This window comes from Gobius niger, assembly GCF_951799975.1.
Source record: "Gobius niger genome assembly, chromosome: 17".
Classification (NCBI taxonomy): domain Eukaryota; kingdom Metazoa; phylum Chordata; class Actinopteri; order Gobiiformes; family Gobiidae; genus Gobius; species Gobius niger.
Genome location: NC_136868.1, coordinates 6,644,637 through 6,663,393, shown reverse-complemented (window position 1 = coordinate 6,663,393; position 18,757 = coordinate 6,644,637). Strand labels below are relative to the sequence as shown.

Here is an 18,757-nt window from a genome sequence, read left to right as displayed (position 1 = left end):
GCAGCGACAGCGTCAAACCCGCCAGCCCAGCACGAGAAAGGAGCCGCCCCGGTGCCAGGAGCATTTGCATAGGCTGCTCCCATTGGCCCCCATGCTAATACCATAATAAAAACACTCTCTTCTCATGCGCGGGCCATGTGGGACACACTGCGACCCCGTGTGGTTTCGAGTGTAAGCCAGGTGACCTCAGAAGGAGGGTGAGAACAACAAAGCAGAGGCAAGTAGGTCACTGTCTTCTTAAAACAGGCCATGCTAGACTGCACGTGTTGGCTTGAGTTATTCTGAATGCTTGTTTAAAAAAAAAATGTTTGTATGCAGCATGCAATCATAGCACTGGCCCTATAGCGTTTAGCTTTGTTTAACCTCTTAACCCCCACCTGAACCGAGCGCAGTTTGTCCAGTTTGGCATTACCCAAATCTAAACGTTTCTTGGAAAAAAAAAAAGGCTCAAAATAGCAACAAAAACGAGAAGACAACAAGGATGAAAACGCAACAAAAAGTGACATAAAAAGCCACACAGGTGTAACAAAAAAGTGCAACAAAAAAGTTCTACAGAAAGTGACAAAAAGCAATGAAATTGCAACAAAAAAGTGATGAAAGTGCAACAAAAAAGTGATAAAAAAGCAATGAAAGTGCAACAAAAAAGTGACAAAAAAACGTGATAAAAAGCGACAGAAAAGTGACAAAAAGTGACAAAAAAGTGATGAAAGTGCAACAAAAAAGCGACAAAAAAGTGATGAAAGTGCAACAAAAAAGTGATAAAAAAGCAATGAAAGTGCAACAAAAAAGTGATAAAAAAGCAATGAAAGTGCAACAAAAAAGTGATAAAAAAGCAATGAAAGTGCAACAAAAAAGTGATGAAAGTGCAACAAAAAAGTGACAAAAAACCTGATAAAAAGCGACAGAAAAGTGACAAAAAAGTGATGAAAGTGCAACAAAAAAGTGATAAAAAAAGCAATGAAAGTGCAACAAAAAAGTGATAAAAGTGCAACAAAAAAGTGACAAAAAAACGTGATAAAAAGCGACAGAAAAGTGACAAAAAGTGACAAAAAAGTGATGAAAGTGCAACAAAAAAGTGACAAAAAAGCGACAAAAAAGTGATGACAGTGCAACAAAAAAGAGACAAAAATGTGACAAAAAGCAACAAAAAAGTGACAAAAAAGCAATAAAAGTGCAACAAAAAAGTGACAAAAAAGTGATGAAAGTGCAACAAAAAAGTGACAAAAAAGTGATGAAAGTGCAACAAAAAAGTGACAAAAAACGTGATAAAAAGCGACAAAAAAGTGACAAAAAAGTGATGAAAGTGCAACAAAAAAGTGACAAAAAACGTGATAAAAAGCGACAAAAAAGTGACAAAAAAGCAATGAAAGTGCACCCACAAAAAACTAAAAAAGTGGTAAAAATGAGATTTTAAAAAAGTGGCGACCGTGCGGCAACAACGCAAGATAAGGATCCGTTAACATCAGTTTTTTATAGGTCTTAGCTTTCAAATGAAGTGTTACACTGGTCTATAGGCTGTAGACTCCTGTCAAGAAGATTTTTGATTTGGGTAAAATCGAACTGGAGAAACTGAGCTTGGTTGAGGCGGGTGGTTTAATGAAGTGAAAGAAAGCAAGACTACACTGGTCAAAGTGACAGATTTCTCTTTGGCACAGCCCCTGTGGGTCTCAGCCTGAATTAATTGATTTATTGCAAAATATAGGCCTAAATGTCAGTAGGTTGCATAAATCTGCATGATATGTTTTATGTTGTTGCAAAACATTCCCCTGAAAGAAAAAGAATATGGTCTAAATCAGGTTGAAATTATGCCCAAATCAATGTCTTAGGCTTTTTAATGGCCAGTTAGACAGGAATGCATGGGAAAATGTACTCCTGGCAGTTGATATGGGCCATGACAGCACTGACTGTTTCCTTCACTGGCTGCATCATGCTGAAGAAGACAGCATTGCTTATTGTTGAGCTTAAAGACGACAGGTGCACCTCTGCTTACCTCCACGTCAGGACACAGATGGGCCATGCCTCTGCTGTTGACCTGAGATATTACAACTGTGCTGTTTTAAGCCTGATCCCTGAACCCTCTTGACCTTCATGAGTGGACTGAGGCAGGAGGGACACAAAACATGTGCTCTCAGAGGAGGATGTTTCCGGCCGGTTTTGCACTAGACACGCACACACGAATGCCATCAGGACCGAAGACTTGCAGACTCCACTTTATAGCTTTTAAATGTTGTACAGTGCACATAATAAATGCATATGAAGAGCCTACATGTGCAAATATATCATGTGCTCAGTACAACTTTTATAGCCTGGGCTTGTTTGCAAAGACTGTCCCTGGAGGCTAACAAATACAGTAGCATTGTAAGATTTATTGAAATGTCATGTTTTTCATATTATCTTATATTATAAATCAAATCATGCCACTAGTAAAATGTGACATAGTTTAGATTGCTTAGAAAGGCTTAAAATAATAAATAGATAAAATTTAGTATATTTGGGTCATTACTACATGTTTGAACCATTAGACAGTGTACAGAACAAAAGATAGTTGATGGGTGCTAAAAGTTAACCTCTTAATCCCCACCTGAACCGAGCACATTTTCTCAAGTCTGGCATTGCCCAGATCTTAAAGCTTCTTGAAAATAGTGACAAAAACGAGGATGAAAAAGCAACAGAAAAGCGTTGAAAAAATGACAAAAAGTGATGGAAAATGTGAAAAAAATGCAATGAAAAAATGACAAAAATGTGATGAAAAAATGACCAAAAAAAAGTGAAGGAAACTGTGACAAAAATGCAACGAAAAAGTGATGAAAAAATGACAAAAAAGTGATGAATAAGTGACAATAATGTGATTTTAAAAAAATGACAAAAATTCATGAAAAAAGGACAAAAAAGTGATGGAAAATGTGACAAAAATGCAACAAAAAAGTGCTGAAAAAATGACAAAAATGTGATGAAAAAATGACAAAAATGCGAAAAAAAAATTGGCAAAAAAAAAAGGGCATAAAAAGCAATGACAAGATGCCAAAATTACACTGGCCCATAGGCTGTAAGCTCTCCACTCAAGAAAACTTAAGATTTGGGTGAAGCCGAACAGGAGAAAATGCACTTGGTTAAAGTCGGGGTTAAGAGGTTAACACAGAATTTTGTATTTAATGCCACTATTTTAGAAGTTTACGATCATTTAAGAAGCAAAAAGTACACATTTATTGTCCCAACTTTACTGCACAACTTGTTTTTTAGGCTATGAAGAAGAAATTGACCTCTTATATTATTGGCAAACACTGCTTATTTGATTAATGCAAATGTCCCCAGACACTGACCATACACAGTGCAACAGCGCCCTCTGCCGGCCTTTGTGGAACAGCACCTCCTCTAACTTCCCTCTTCCAGATGGTGACAGACTGCAGCCTCCTACCGGCAACGTGGCAAAAGGCGCACTCCTCTTTCACCCCTTCTGTGAGTTAACTTTCCCAACACATCATCAACTTTTTTATTTTATTTTTCACGAATTGAAACTAAAAACAGATGCTGTTTATTACGACAGATTTGAAAAGTCTTCGGACCTGTCAAACCTCGTAGTAAAGGGCGTGCTCCGTTGTGTTTACCCTGTCCCTGCTGCCGGCCCGTTGACAGAGGACATGGGATACAACCTGCACGCGCGCTGAATGGTATGTTCTGATTTATTTACTCACAGTTGTATTAAATCCGTGTCTTTATTGTTGAAGAGGCTTTGCTTTACAATGAACTTTATCCCCTTGTTATCTTTTAGGCTGCTGTTATCGGCTTGGGAAATGATGTGGCAGTTGCACTTTGGGTTGCTAGCGGCAAGTTTCCTTAGCAACAACTAAAGTTAGTGAAAGAGAAGTTGCATAGCTTTTTTAAGTTTGCATATTAAACAGGAGGAAAATCGCTATATTTTTTAAGTATTCCGCTAAAACTTCGGCTGCAGACTGATATAGCCCTAACCTTAAAGTAAGATTTTTGTTTTGTTTTCAAAAGTAATGCTTGATAATGGAAATAAGGCAATGGACAAAATTGGATGGAAAGAGCCAGGTTTTAGATTACTTTTCTTTACAGTATATTTGCTCTATTATTATTGCCTTATTTAAAAATAAGATAAAATCAATGAAACCTTGTTTTGGTAAAACGTTCACCGAATCAGTCATGGAAATAGATATCTATTTGGTTTATTTTATAGTCAGTCACAGATACAAAATATAGACAAACTGTAACATAATTCTGATGTATGCATCATATAGCAGACGCTAATTTGCAGCAACTTTCCCGATGGGCTTTTACAACAACACTTTAGTTTAGTTTAGTTTAATTCAGCTGTTTACATTTATTTAGTTACAGACGTCATATCATTACACAGTAATGTAAGCTCAAAAGGAGTAGGCTGAAGCTAAAGCTTATGTGCGCCTTTCCTACCCTTATATTCAATAGAGTTCGGGAAAGTCTACAGTTACCATGGAGATCGGCCATCTTTGCAGCTGTTAGCATACATTTCCATTGACTAATATTAGTTAAAAACAGTTTATAAGGTGGAGAAAATAGCCGTGGAACAGCTCCGTTAGCTGCTGAGTTACTGCTGGTAAATACATCTAACTCACTGTGGTGTCCAAGTGTTTTAATGTGAACAATAACTCCAGTATTTTAACTTCTAAAATCTCCATTAGTTTACAATTGCTGCTAATCCCATAATGCTTAGCGATATGACGTCACATTCCCGAACTCTATACTCACTGTACTCATGCATTTCACATTTGTATTCCCATTGGAAACTCAATAATATTGCATAATTGCACCTGTGTGTTTGTTTGCCTGACACTGATGAAGGGAGACCCCGAAACGTCTGACAGGCTATAAAGCTAATCCTGACTGGGAGGGCTGTCCTTTCTTTCATTAATATATTATTCCCAGGAACTAGAACCCCGTCAGAGAGCACTTTGTGAGCTGAGCGCGTTGTATGCTTGTCATGAACTCAACAATAACAACTGAAACAATTCACATTACACTGATAAAGTTACCATAAGTTCAAGTGTACCTTTTCCATACCCATGCACACACAACTACATTTTCCTATTACAATTACATTTTCAACAATACAGTCCATCAGTTATAGACCTTACAACGGTAAGAGCTTGTAGCTACATTCCACATCAAACGTATATTGTCACAAGGTATAAAGATGACTGTACATTATTTGAGTTATACATCTTATAGTACAAGCAGCATGACTACATCTGTATTAAGAAGTTCCTCCGTGAGGCTTTATGGCATTATGGCATTATGTCGTGAAGGATAATGTTAATACAACATCCTGCATACGACTAGACCGTGGTAAGCCGGAATACGAGAAAGTTCAATGTATTGATCCAAGTATAACAATGCCAAAAGTCAGTATGTAAGTGAGTTGGTTATTTTGTAATTTTACACCTGCTGTTAGCAAAATCAATCATAACTGACTAGTCATATCAGACATAACTGATATGACCAGGCTCCATCGTTTGTTGTTGCTCAGTTCTTTCAATATGTATTACACTTAAGAGTACAAAACATGTTCAAAGGGGATGAGAAGACAATGACATTTACAGACACTGAGCTGTACAAACAAAAGAAGACAGAGACACAACACTGGACATGAGTACAATGAAAAAAGTTAATATAATTGGGTGTCTGCTTTTTAGGGTATATGTTGTCCCTTGACTGTGAGAAAGAAGCATTTTGCGAAAATAGTCTTTGATGTTGCAATGTCCCATATAATCTTACAGAGGAAAGTTTATTCATAATAATATAGATTATGGTGTAAAAGTTGGCTATTTCTTTATTTTATTACTTGCCTTAAAATACTCTTTATTTGCGTTTGCCAGGTCTGAAGTAGGAGGATGGAGCACAGAGGTCGCCGCAGGTCACAGACGGTTCATCCCAAAGGCAAAGATCCGAGACAGGATCCGCACCAGGATAGAGGCCAGTGCTATCCTCCGCCGGACCCCAGGGACTGGGACAGGGCCTGGGCTCACCCGGATTCACGGTTCAGGCCTCCTTTAGCCAGTCCAGTCAGCGGAGATCCATACGCTTACGGACATCAGCAGCAATATCCCTACGGCTACGGATGGACTGAGCAACAACGACCACAATCAAGGTAGCGCTGAGCACGCTGAACTAAAGGTTTACGAAGGCTGTATTATGTGGACTTTTTGCTCAACACTGGACTTTTGTTTTAAATATATTTATCTGCAAACAAAATAATATAAAATAAATCGCAGAAACGTGTCATAACGAGCCATGCAGAGTTAGAATCTGAGATAAAAAAAGATGGAATAGGATAACAGTTCTTTTCAAACAGGACAAAGCCAGTCAAAACACACCTGCATGTGTACGAAGAAGGTATTTTCCTTCTTTTTTTAAACACATGTCTTGTGGATTGTACATCTTTACTTTGAAATTTCAATTAACACAAGTAATAGTGAAATTATTTAAAACATTTAAGACATAATACTAGTAGAAATGGTTTATGATCTGTGTTACTCCAGTTCCTACTGCACACAACTTATATACTCACATATTCTTAACAATCATGCAATAAAACTATCACACATAACATTTAAATATTCAGAAAGACACTCCTCAATAAGGGCAATGTAGTTTACACTGTACCTGCCATAAAAGGTGTCGTGTTCAACAGTAATAAACACCTACGTATCCACAGGCCTATCAAACCTGTGAGAACAGCTTCCACAGTGAGTTCAGATAAGGGCAGCCTAAACAGAAACACTTAATCCAGAGTTAGTTACTTTACTGAGTCAGGATTATTTACATTATTCTACATTAAGAGCTGATGCAGAGATTTAACAGCAGTGAAAGGTTTTATTGTTTACAGCCGCTGTCAAGTTTGTATGAGGAAAGTTTTAATGCATAACCAAGTGTCATTTGGAAAACATGCCTTTATTTATAGATTTCAGAATAGATTTATTTCCATCTCAAAAGGCAAATCAAATAAATGAATAAATACAAAGGCACAAATGAAAGGCTGCATAATGAAAACACATTTGGTGAGTCTAGTGTTTATTTCTTTGTCAGGCATAGTTATGACTATCCAGCTCACGGCCACTGGGACTACAGGGACAACTATTACTATGAACAGGACTTCTACAGAGGGCAGCACCGGCACCCAGGTACACGCCTCACACATTCAAATGTAGTTTCATGTTTTTTGCATTCTCTGTACAGGTTGTTTTGTTTTGTTTTTACAGATGCAGCACAGTGGGGACAACACGAGTCATGGCAAAGGGAGCAGTATCAAGAAAACACTGATAAGAAAGAAAACAGTACAGCGGAGAGGTAATGTTTGCTTCACCTGTTCCTTCCTAAAGCTGGAGTTTTGAAAACGCTCTGTCCTGTTAAAGTCAATCTTTTGTACAGTGCACTGTTCATTTGTTGTTGTTGTTGTTTACATGCTGAAAATGTTAAAGAATAAAGCCACACATAATTGATTTAGTTGATTTGTCTCCCCTCAGGTATGACCAAAGGAAAGACAGATCATGGCACTACAAAGGCGGCCATGAAGACCCTCCATACAGAGACAATGGAGACACCACCTCCTCGTATTATCTGGGGACTTTGGAAAGCTCCAAAACTTCAGGCTTGTCCTCCAGCAGCTACGAACTCAGTCTGTACATAAACGGAGCAGAGCGGAGTGACCCTGCCCCACAGCCCGTCCACTCATCGGACACAGGTAGGTATTAATAGAGTGTAAATCAACAGTAGTTGTCTTTGTTTGTATAGGGACTTAAAAGCAGTAGTGTTGTTGTTGCAATATTTACCACAACAGTTTCAACACAGTACGTTCCATTCAAGTTCACATTGTTTCCATCCAATTGTGTCAAAACAAGACTTAAAAAAAAAAAATACTAACAGTCCTAACACAAGGCTAGAATTCAATTGAACTAAATTAGGGAAATGAGCTGTGTTGGCAAAAAAAATAAAAAATCTTGGTTAGATGGAGGACCTCGATATGTTTCTTCTGTAATTAAAACAAAAGTCTTATAATTGACTGGGTTGTGATTTTTTTGTTTATTTTGTGTCTGTAGAACAAAAGCACCAAGTATCAGCGCCCCTGAAGTTCTCCGTCCCTCATGCAGTGGTCAGATTTGGACCAGCTGGGCAACTTATACGGGTCTCTCCAGGTTTCTCCTCTCAGAAGAATGTCGGCCTATTGGAGATACACAGCATGGAAGTAAGTTCATGCATTTGGTGAATTTGGTTATTGACAACTGGTCCCGTGTTTTGTCCCAGTTTGAATACTTTGATTTGATGTGTGTATGCTGGAGCGGGTTGAAACTACTTTGGGGACTCCGGTGGGCAACAAGGAAATTTGCAAAAAAAGTACTTTTGAGTGTAGGCTGCTCCAAATTAGTATACATTTACACAATTAAAAATAAACACAATCTTAATAAGTCTGGTTCAACCTCTGCATTTACTCCAATTCGGCTTTACCCAAATCTATAATCTTCAAGACTGGAGCTTAAATGCATTTATATAGCGCCTTTCTACCTGCTTTAGGCACTCAAAGCGCTTTACATCAATAACCAGTCACCCATTCACTCACTCATTCGTACACCAATGTACACAGACACTGAAGTGTCTTGCCCAAGCACACAGCGACAGTGTGCACCTGTGGGATTCGAACCACTGATCTTCCGATCACAAGACAACCCGCTCTATTCTTTGCACCACCGTCACCCCAGCTTACAGACGATAGGCTATAGCCTCATTTGAAAGCTAAGACCTACAAAACTGATCGAAACTGATCTTTTTCCTTGTGTTGTTGCCATGTGTCACTTTATTCATGTTCTTTTTTGAAGTTCTTTTGTTGCTGATTCTCTCATTTTTTCCCACTTTTTGTTGCACTTTTATCGCTTTTAAGTCACTTTTTTATTGCGTCTTTTCACATTGTTGTGGCTTTTTTGCTACTCTTTTGTAGCTTTTTTGTCTCAAAGACGCTTTTTTCTAGAGGCATTGAGATTTGGGGAGAAACTGTGCTTAAAACTGCGCAATATATAAGCATATATTTTGCCCGACATTAAAACTTTCAAAACAAACTTCACAAGGCCAGCCCAGAAGAATACTTTTGTTTACACACTAAAGTTATTACCTTATCCCTGTGTGTAGCAACAATCTTTACCAATGTCTTATCCACAGGTCATTCTGAGTGAGACGAAGGAACAACAAGAAATGAGAAAGTTTCCTGGTCCCTTAACAAGGTAAAATAAATAATAATAATAACCAACAGGTTTTGAAATAACAAATCATTTCTAAATATCATTATGCTTTTATTATGTCTTCAAAGGGAAGATTTGCACAAAGTGGATGCTATGGAGTTTGCCCACCAGATGGCAGGAGCGTGCTTGAGGGATGACAAGCTGCACGACAAGAGCTCTGCTGCCCTCCTCTGGAACTTACTCATACTTCTCTGCAGGCAAAATGGAGTGAGTTTCACACACATGACCCCATGTCCCACATGTACCTGCTAAAGCATTATCGCCTCCAGTGGGAAAACTTTACGCTCTTTGAAACTCTGTCTCTTCTTCTTCTGTACTGCATCGGACTGTCAGTTTGCAGTTATAGATTTTGTCACAATGTTACAGTAATGGCCGTTTTTTTAGTTTTGTATATTAATCTGACTGTACTCATTACACACTGTCCTATAACTATTGCTGCACCTTTTCTATCAAATAAGCACTTTTTTGTTTGTTTCTCTTTCCAGCAGATCGTTGGCTCAGACATTGCGGAGCTGCTGGTCCGTGGCTCTCGAGTGAATGGGGGTGGTAAGTCGGAGTCTGCCTCGCTCATAGACTTCAGCGAGGGCTCGGCGGCTGAGGCTCCTCCCTCTGACGAAGCAGACGACCTGCTCACGGGACACAGCAGCCAAGAGGGTGCGCAGAAAGCCCTGAGGAGCTACACTCAGCTGCTGCTGGCCGGGAGGAAGAAGGTGATTCTCACTGTTCACTTACACATGGATCAAAACAGCATGTCTAAACAGTGTTACCCCAAGTACTGTTAAGAAATAAATAAATACATGCAAGTACAAACATGTCACATATAAAAGGGGAGAAATAGTATGATGGAAAAATTACTTTAATTTTTTTCTTTAGCTTTAAACCATTTCATTACATGTTTCCTCTTTTAAATAATACCTGGAGTAGCATTTTTGCTTCATTCATGAAGGTTTGAGTAGGTCGTTTCTTCTTCTACTGCAAAAAGCACTTTGATCTGTGCTTCCTGTAATATGTTGCATAATAGATTCATCCCAGAAGTGCCGTCTGCATTTTTAAAGTCCTTAACCTCTTAATCCCCACCTGAACCAAGCACATTTTCTTCAGTTTGGCTTTACCCAAATCTAAAAATGTGCTGGAAAAGCAACAGTGACACAATACAAAAAACATGACTTAAGAGTGATGAAAAAGCAACAAAAAAGTGACAAAAAGTGACAACAATGTGACGAAAACATGATAAAAAACAACAACAAATAAGCCGCAAAAAGTGACAAAAATGAGATGAAAAAGTGACGAAAATGTGACAAAAAAGCGATTATGAAAAGACAAGAACACCACAAAAACACTTACAAAATGTGACAAAAACGCAGCAAAAGAGCGACAAAAACGTGCTGGAAAAGCAACAATAACACAAGCAGAAAAAGCCACAAAAACTCAACTAAAGAGTGATGAATGAACAAACAAAAAAATCAACAAGAAAGAACAAAAATAACCTACAAAAACATGACAGTAGGTCTTAGCTTTCAAATGAGGCTGCACACTGGCCTATTCACCTTATTCCGGAGGCTCGCGTGGGCGCCGCCATGAATTGTGCCCGCCCCTTTTCTCCTATGTGTTAACATGGGACTGGATAAAATCAGTCACTACACGAAAACAAAGCCGTTTTCAGGCCGCACAGAGATGTTGACGCAAATGAACATTGGACACAAATCAATCGACTAAACATCAGATTTGAGCGGAGAATATTTTCCCTCGTTCTCCGTTTAAATGAACGGGCTTCGCGCAACGGAAGTGCAGAGACAAGGCAAAAAGTGGCAAAAGTGGGCGGGGCGGAAAAAACTGAATAGGCTGTAAGCTTTAAGATTTGGGTAAAGCCGAATTGGAGAATAAGCGCTCGGTTAAACCATCATTGACCCTGTTCTGCACATTCTAGCACTGCGTTTATTATCGTGCCTTTAATTTGCTAGCATGCCATTGATAAAATATAGTGAAAATGTAAATGTGTTTCTCTGATGCGGTTTCCAGGACGCGCTGGAGTCGGCCATGAGCAGCGGCCTGTGGGGACACGCTCTGTTTCTGGCCAGTAAAATGGACAACAGGTCCTACACCACAGTACTGAACAGGTGAGACACGCGACAGCTGCAGGAAGCCACTGTACAAGTGATTATGAGGAGTCATTTTTGTAGAAATTCCACCCTGGACTAAACTTAGACGTTACAGTTTGCGGTTTTACAACTGGCTTTGTTGGTTCACTTGTGTAGCGTTGAATGCAAGGATCTGATTTGCGGTTTCGAGGAATGGTTTCTAGTTGCAGACACATAAAAATATTGTAGCAAGAAAAGGTTTCTCGGTTACACGGATCATTTAAGAGTGCGGGATACTTTTACAAAAATGTAGCGTGTGTTGCGGAGCAGAGCGAACATGAGCGCGGGACAAATGCAGTGCCAAAAATAAATAAAAATGTGTGGGATCAGGGCTATGGGTAAATGTCACTTCTTTGGATGGATAACATCTGCTGTGAATATAATTATATTTCAGTGAAGCCGCTATTTAATGAAGAAATGTTGGGCAGAAAAGTTAATTTTATTTGAATTTTTACTGACAGGAAGTGACATAGATAGAGGTAAAGCTCCACAGCAGTTTCACTCATTTCCCATTGACATAACATGGTTGACACGGCGTCAACCATGTTATGTCAATGGGAAATTTGTGCCTCTAACTATGTCACTTCCTGTCAGTGTCCAATAAGGACGTGAAACTATAGGGAAGGGATTCTTATTTGTATAGAGCTTTTCATATGAGACAAGTAACACAGGAAAGGGAGGGTTCATTCACTCCATGCTGATGATGGTAAGCTGCATTTGTAGCCACAGTGTCCCCTGGGGCAGACTGACAGAAGCGAGGCTGCTCACATCTGCGCCTACGGTCCCTCCGACCACCACCAACCACTCACACATAGGCATTGGATGAAACAGTCTGCACCTGCAGGAGCCGGGATTCGAACCCCGACCTTCCGATCATGAGACGACCTGCTCTACCATCTGTGCCACTGTCGTCCCTATAAATATCAATATCTATAAATATCACAAAAAATGTCAAACTAAAGAAAACTGGGTAAATATTTTATCTTAAATATAACTGTTTTAACTATGTTTTAGCAAAAATTGTGTCTAATGTGTCGTATGTGCTTTAAGGACCATCTGCGAACTCCAGTCTCTCATATAGAGATTTTTATTTGGTTTATTTTTTCAACCATTTTAGATGTAGATCTTATTTGGTCCTTTTGACATTGTAGGCCTTCACTGTTGACCCCAAGTCTAATTTTCTCTTAACAATAAGAGCATTTACAAGGCAAGGAGAAAAGCATCGGACACCTATATTGAATAACATCCACTAACATGAATTAACAGGCTCTAGATATTTAAAGTGCAATAATACATTGTGAAGAAATGCGAAGAAAACAGTACCCTTTAACTTAGTTTGCAAATATAACTCTTAAGATTGCCTGTTCAAATCAAGCCTGTCATCAAGCTCAAATTTAAATTTACTACCTTTCATTTCCAGGTAATAAATTATGTTTTAAATATTGAGTTGGAGAGTGAAAAATGATACTTACAATGTTATAAAACTCTCATAAAAGTATCAATGTTATCTCCGACACGTGAGTGATTATTAAGAGAGTGCGACCAGAGACCATTAACACTGTAGCTTTTAATGGCTTGTAACTCGCATCTCACGATTTCATTTAAGAGCACTGTCTGTTGATCATGTATCGCGTCTCCGTCTATTTTAGCCCTAGTTCTACATAGCTCCGCACATATCATTACATCTGCCTCTTTTATCAAATGTCACGGGGTCCCTCAGGGAGTCATGGTGATTTTGATTGACACGTAAAGGTCAGCTCTTGTGGTTTGTATGTTATTCGATGTGAGGTTGGGTACTTTATCCGTTAGTTTGCAGTAAAGCAGTTGTGGTGATGTCTTTTGGCAGGTTTACAGGGCAGCTCGCAGCCAACGACACACTGCAGACGCTCTTCCAGCTTCTGTCCGGAAGGATCCCTGCTGTAGCCGCGGTAAATACAAAAAATATATATACACAACATATACATATACTCAGCTAATACAATCTGTGAATGGGAGACATTTTACACACAATTAGAGGTGCTACTTTCCTACATTGCTTTGAGAAACAAGGGATTTATGGTATTTATCAAAACAACAAGCACTGAGAGGCTTCACTTTCAAGTGTAATTGTGAGCTGGTGCATAAAGTCCCTGTTTATGTAGCTATATGACATTTTTTCCTACAAATACGGGCTTTAATAATTCAGACATTTATTGACTTTAACCTCTTTAACCTCACCAAGTGCATTTTCTCTCTAATCTTCGTATCAGCTTTACCCAAATCTTAAAGGTCACAGCCTACAGGTCACAGTAACGCCTTCTTTGAAAGTGAAGACCAACAAAACTCATCTAAACACGTTGTAACTTTTTTTTTTTTTTCCGATTTTTTCCATTGCTTTTTTGTTGCGTTTTCTTCACACATTTTGGTCACTTTTTCATTGCCTTTTTTCATGTTTTTCTAACTCTTTTGTTGCATTTTCATCCTAATTTTCGTCTTATTTGTGTTGCTATTTTGACACTTTTTTTCAAGAAGCTTTTAGATTTGGGTAAAGCCGAATGGGAGTAAATGCACTCGGTTAGGGCGGGGGTAAGAGGTTAATGAACCAAGTGCAATCTTTACAATAGGCTATATATATTATGAATAGTTGCGATGTTCTTTCATTTCCTATTTGACATTTGCCACAGTATACCCATTGTTTGACATTGTTTTTTCTAGTGCTGTGGCAGTGAGAAGTGGGGCGACTGGAGGCCTCACCTGGCTGTGATTCTGGCCAATGAGACGGAAGAATCTGTCGTCAAACAGAAGGCTATCGCTACAATGGGAGACACTCTGGGTCTGGCTTCTGCTCTCTTAGAAGTAGAATTCATGCGATGTCCCGCACTGTAATTGAGGAGGTTTGTCCTTGTGTCCTCGCAGCCTCCAGAGGACTCCTGTACTCGGCCCATGTGTGCTACCTGACCGCCGGAGTGCCCTTTGGAGCTTTTACTCAGAAGGACGAGAGGCTGGTGCTTCTGGGCAGCAGTCACAGGTGGGACCATTACATTACATTAAATACATTCATGTTTTATCATATCTTTGTAGTAGATACAGTGGGAAAATGCGATACAATAAGCAAATACATCACTTTTCTTTACATTTTTGGGTGAGTGGTCTTTATTAAATTAGACTGTATTGGATGAAAGTCAAGCTCATGACACTGAGGCTGACACAATGTCTGACTTACGTACATGATGTCAGAGCCTCCAGGTGCTGCACAAAACATCCCAAGCACTTGGCTTTACCCGAATCTCAAAACTTATTGAACAAAGTGTCAAAATAGGGACAAAAATGAGGATGGAAATACAACAAAAAAAGTCACTAAACAGCAACAAAAACACAATTAGAAAGTGATGAAAAGGCAAAAAAACAAACATAAAAATGTGCCTGAAAAGCAACAATAACATAATGAAACGGCAACAAACACACAACTACAAGAGCGTCAAAAAGTAACCAAATAAACCCACTACGAAAACAAAACAGAAAATGACAAAAAGAGACAAGAACACAAAAATGCGGCGACAAATTAACCAAAAAAGCCACAATCAGTTTTGTAGGTCTTTCAAATAAGCCATTACACAGGCCTCTAGGCTGTAAGCTCCAGTCGGGAAGCTTTTAGATTTAGGTAATGCTGAACTGGAGAAAATGCGCTTGGTTGGGGCGACGGGTGAGAGCTTAAAGAGGGGGTGTTATGCTTTTTTCAATCACATAGCACCAGTCTATATCACACTACAATGATAACCAAACCTTCTGTTGGTCTGTAAATGCAGTAAATTAGAATAACTGCCTTGTATAAAATTTCTCTCTCAAAATGACTGTAGCGAATGTCTTGAAATAGGCCTCTGTCTCTTTAAGAACCTCTGACCCTTTCCGACACGCCTGTTCTGCTGAGGAGCAGTTACTCGGCTGGTGACGAAAGCTCGGAGGCGTCTCCAGGAGGTGGGGGCGTTCCTAGGAGGACTCAGGCAAACCTATCCCTAAAATGGCTGCTATCATAGTTTTTACAGATTACTCAATAATACGTGAATGTGCCAAGGCAACACTTCAGGCATGTTTTTAATGAGGGAATGACATAATAACATGATGTAAAGCTTGAAAAAGTCGATTTTGCATAATACCGCCCCTTTAATAAATTGTGGCCATTGTCGTCAAACTTATTCAAGTCTGTATTTTGTCTGCATTTTGATCTATAGACAGACTTTCAAGGATTTTTCGACAAACTCGGCCATCCGATGCACAGAGTTGTTTGAGTACTGCCAAAATCTTGGAGGGAAATGCTTCTCAGTACCGTCTTTTCAGGTAAAAATGACACAGCTGAGAGTAAAGATAATAAGCTAATTTATGAGTTATGTTACTTACTACATTACATTTACATCCTTTAAATGGTGCATTCCCCAAATGAAATGTATATGATAGTTTTGTGTCATACCCTCAGGTGTACAAGTTCCTGTATGCCAGTCGCCTGCTGGACAGTGGGCTCTCCTCTCAGGCGTTTCACTACTGCGAGGTGGTGGGACAGGCCATTCTCCGGCAGAACGAGCCCATGTTTGTCCTCACGGATCTACTCCTAAAGGTACAAGACAAAAGCTCTACTGCACACGTGATTCAGGCGTGCTATCCTCTGCATTATTTTGCAGCTGGCAGACAGGCTGAGACACTCTGAACTGAGCGAAGCAGGACTCAGTGGAGCAGAGCAGGAGCCAGGGTGGATGACCCAACTGCGCTTCAGGCATCAGCGCTTACAGGTAGTTAAAGATCAGTTACTTTACTACAGAAACACAATGTGAAACACAAGGTGAAAGTTGGATTCTCTCTTACTGAATGAACTCCACTATTTCATCAAGGTGAATCAAAACATTAAACAGCTTGATCCCAAAGTTGTATCAGATGAGTGTGAAGGAGCTTCTTTATGCCCTCACCTCAAACAACCCAGTCCAGTTGATGTTCTTTGATAACGTGTACAAGGATGGAGAATTACTAGAAAACTGAGAGCGTTCACAAGTCATCTCTGTGTGCAGCTCTTAACCCCCACCTGAACCAAGCACATTTTCTCCAGTTCAGCTTGAAAGGGACTAGATGCAAGTTGACCATTTTATACTTGCTACTGCCACCTCAGGTCATACATGTAACTGCACCTTCTTTATTAAAGGAATAGGCCACCGTTTTTAAATACCGAGATATGTTCTTACCTCACTTTAGCCAAGTTAATATATCCCCGTCTGGTCTTTGTCCGTGCGCTCTGCCAGGCAAACGGAGCACATACGCAGCCTCTCCCACATGTCACATAGCTCCAAAAAAGCTCACGATAGAAGCTACCAAGCTCTTCCACGTGTTCCCTATTTAAATAAAGTTACGTGAAGTGTTTTCATGCGAAGTATATTTACACAGAAATGTAACGTGTCGATTTTATAAGCAGATAAAAAGGGGGACTATATTGTGAGGCGTAATGATACGAGGAGCAAAACGTCCGCGCAGTAACTCCTAAAGACTTCCCCCGCTCACTTCCGTCAATAACCTTTAGGAGTTACTGCGCAGACGTTTTACTCCTCGTATCATTACGCCTCACAATATAGTCCCCCTTTTTATCTGCGTATAAAATCGACACGTTACATTTCTGTGTAAATATACTTCGCATGAAAACACTTCACGTAACTTTATTTAAATAGGGAACACGTGGAAGAGCTTGGTAGCTTCTATCGTGAGCTTTTTTGGAGCTATGACATGTGGGAGAGGCTGCGTATGTGCTCCGTTTGCCTGGCAGAGCGCACGGACAAAGACCAGACGGGGATATATTAACTTGGCTAAAGTGAGGTAAGAGCATATCTCAGTATTTAAAAACGGTGGCCTATTCCTTTAAGCAACAACTTTTTGAGTGACAGTGCAGGATTTTAGAGGCAGTTGTGGTGAACAGGTCTGGGCTCTTTCTGCACATTAGGACATGGCTGGAACATGTAGGGGGAGGAAAATACATCATTTTAATATTTTTAAACTCTGTATAGTCCCTTTAAATCTAAAAGCTTCTCGACAGGAGCTTACAGCCTATAGGCCAGTATAACGGCTCATTTGAAAGCTAAGACCAACAAAACTGATCTAAGATTTTTGCTTGTGTTGTTGCCACGTTGTCGTTACTTTTTCATCGCATTTTTGTAGCTTGTTTGTCACTTTTTTGTCGCCTGTTTTGCTACATTTTTATCCTCATTTTGTTTTTGTCACTATTTTTATGCTTTTTTTCAATAAGCTTTTAGATTTGAGTCAAGTTGAACAGGAGAAATGTGCCCGGTTAAAACAGTGTGTAATGTTTGATCTTATTTTTTTTCCTCTTCAGACAGGCAGCTATAACTTCAACGAAATCCACCAGGCCCTTCCAGAAAGTACTGGTAAGTCTCCCCTTTAGTTTGACCTTTAGTTACAGCGTAAACTACGTTGTTATAAATTAAAACTTCAAAATCTCTGTGTAATAACGCAGATGACTACAGCCCCGTGCAGAGTCCAGAGCCTGAACTGCTTTACTACAAAGTTGCAGAAGAAAACTCTCAGAACAACTATTTAGACGAAAATCAAGAAGTAACAGCAACAGACAGCCAGGGAGTTTCTGAATGGTACAGTATAGTAACCTGTTGTAATGCCCATCACATGCCACCAACTCCATTGTGTTATTTTCACCTTCTTCTGTAGGTCACAGAGCGCCCCCCCAGTCCCAGCTCCAGGGATCTATGCACCGTCAGTGCCCAGCATAGCAGCTAATCAAAACTTCACTTACAACGCAAATACTGCAGTTATACACGGGCCAGTCACCAGTGCATCAGGTCAGTGCTTAGAGATTTTTTTTTTTATATTTAAATATTAAATCCTAATGTGTTTGTACCAATACAGAAGCTCCACCACTTCCTCCATCAAGCACAGTGAGTCATTTTTAATACAGTACAGTTAACGTAACCCATGTTGTTGTTGACGTTGTGCTTTCTGAAGGTAGAGAGTCCAGCGATGGCCGATGGAAACCAAACAAGTCATGAAACAAGACAAATGCAAAGGCCACCTATAAACAACGACATCGCTGAGCACTACGGTCCTCCCAAACAGGCTGGTATTCCTCTGGTAGATACTGCAGTGTCATAGTATGGGCTCATCAGCTGTATTATGACCTATTTCAATCATGCACCAACACATAAGAGTATTGATTTTTATTATTGCGTGCAGACCGGGACTTCTGGAGGATGGTTCAGTGGTTGGTTTAAGTCCAAACCCAAAGACGTCCAACAGGAGACTTCAGAACAGTCCACCCCACCTCAAACAGTAAGACATGGTTTAACAGCGTTGATA

At 39.7% G+C, this 18,757-nt stretch overlaps 1 protein-coding gene across 1 annotated transcript; it reads left to right on the top strand.

Annotated features, from left to right (window-relative positions):
• The first annotated feature begins 3,768 nt into the window (after positions 1-3,768).
• sec16b (SEC16 homolog B, endoplasmic reticulum export factor) lies at positions 3,769-18,523 on the top strand. Its single transcript, XM_079574495.1, has 21 exons — positions 3,769-3,824; positions 5,874-6,145; positions 7,084-7,178; positions 7,257-7,344; positions 7,521-7,738; positions 8,094-8,239; positions 9,205-9,266; positions 9,353-9,491; positions 9,770-9,994; positions 11,304-11,401; positions 13,269-13,350; positions 14,117-14,234; positions 14,318-14,429; positions 15,631-15,736; positions 15,873-16,010; positions 16,075-16,182; positions 17,763-17,814; positions 17,904-18,036; positions 18,113-18,243; positions 18,311-18,339; positions 18,411-18,523. Exons 2-21 carry the CDS (start codon positions 5,889-5,891, stop codon positions 18,477-18,479), a joined length of 2,406 nt encoding a protein of 801 aa, XP_079430621.1. The 5' UTR covers positions 3,769-3,824; positions 5,874-5,888; the 3' UTR covers positions 18,480-18,523.
• Positions 18,524-18,757: the final 234 nt, after the last annotated feature.

Excerpts from the sequence above, each read along its gene's own strand:
- sec16b (XM_079574495.1), top strand. The coding sequence starts at position 5,889 with ATGGAGCACAGAGGTCGCCGCAGGTCACAGACGGTTCATCCCAAAGGC. Across the intron at positions 14,235-14,317 it reads TACAATGGGAGACACTCTGG|CCTCCAGAGGACTCCTGTAC; the intron begins GTCTGGCTTCTG and ends GTGTCCTCGCAG. Across the intron at positions 18,340-18,410 it reads CACTTCCTCCATCAAGCACA|AGAGTCCAGCGATGGCCGAT; the intron begins GTGAGTCATTTT and ends TTCTGAAGGTAG.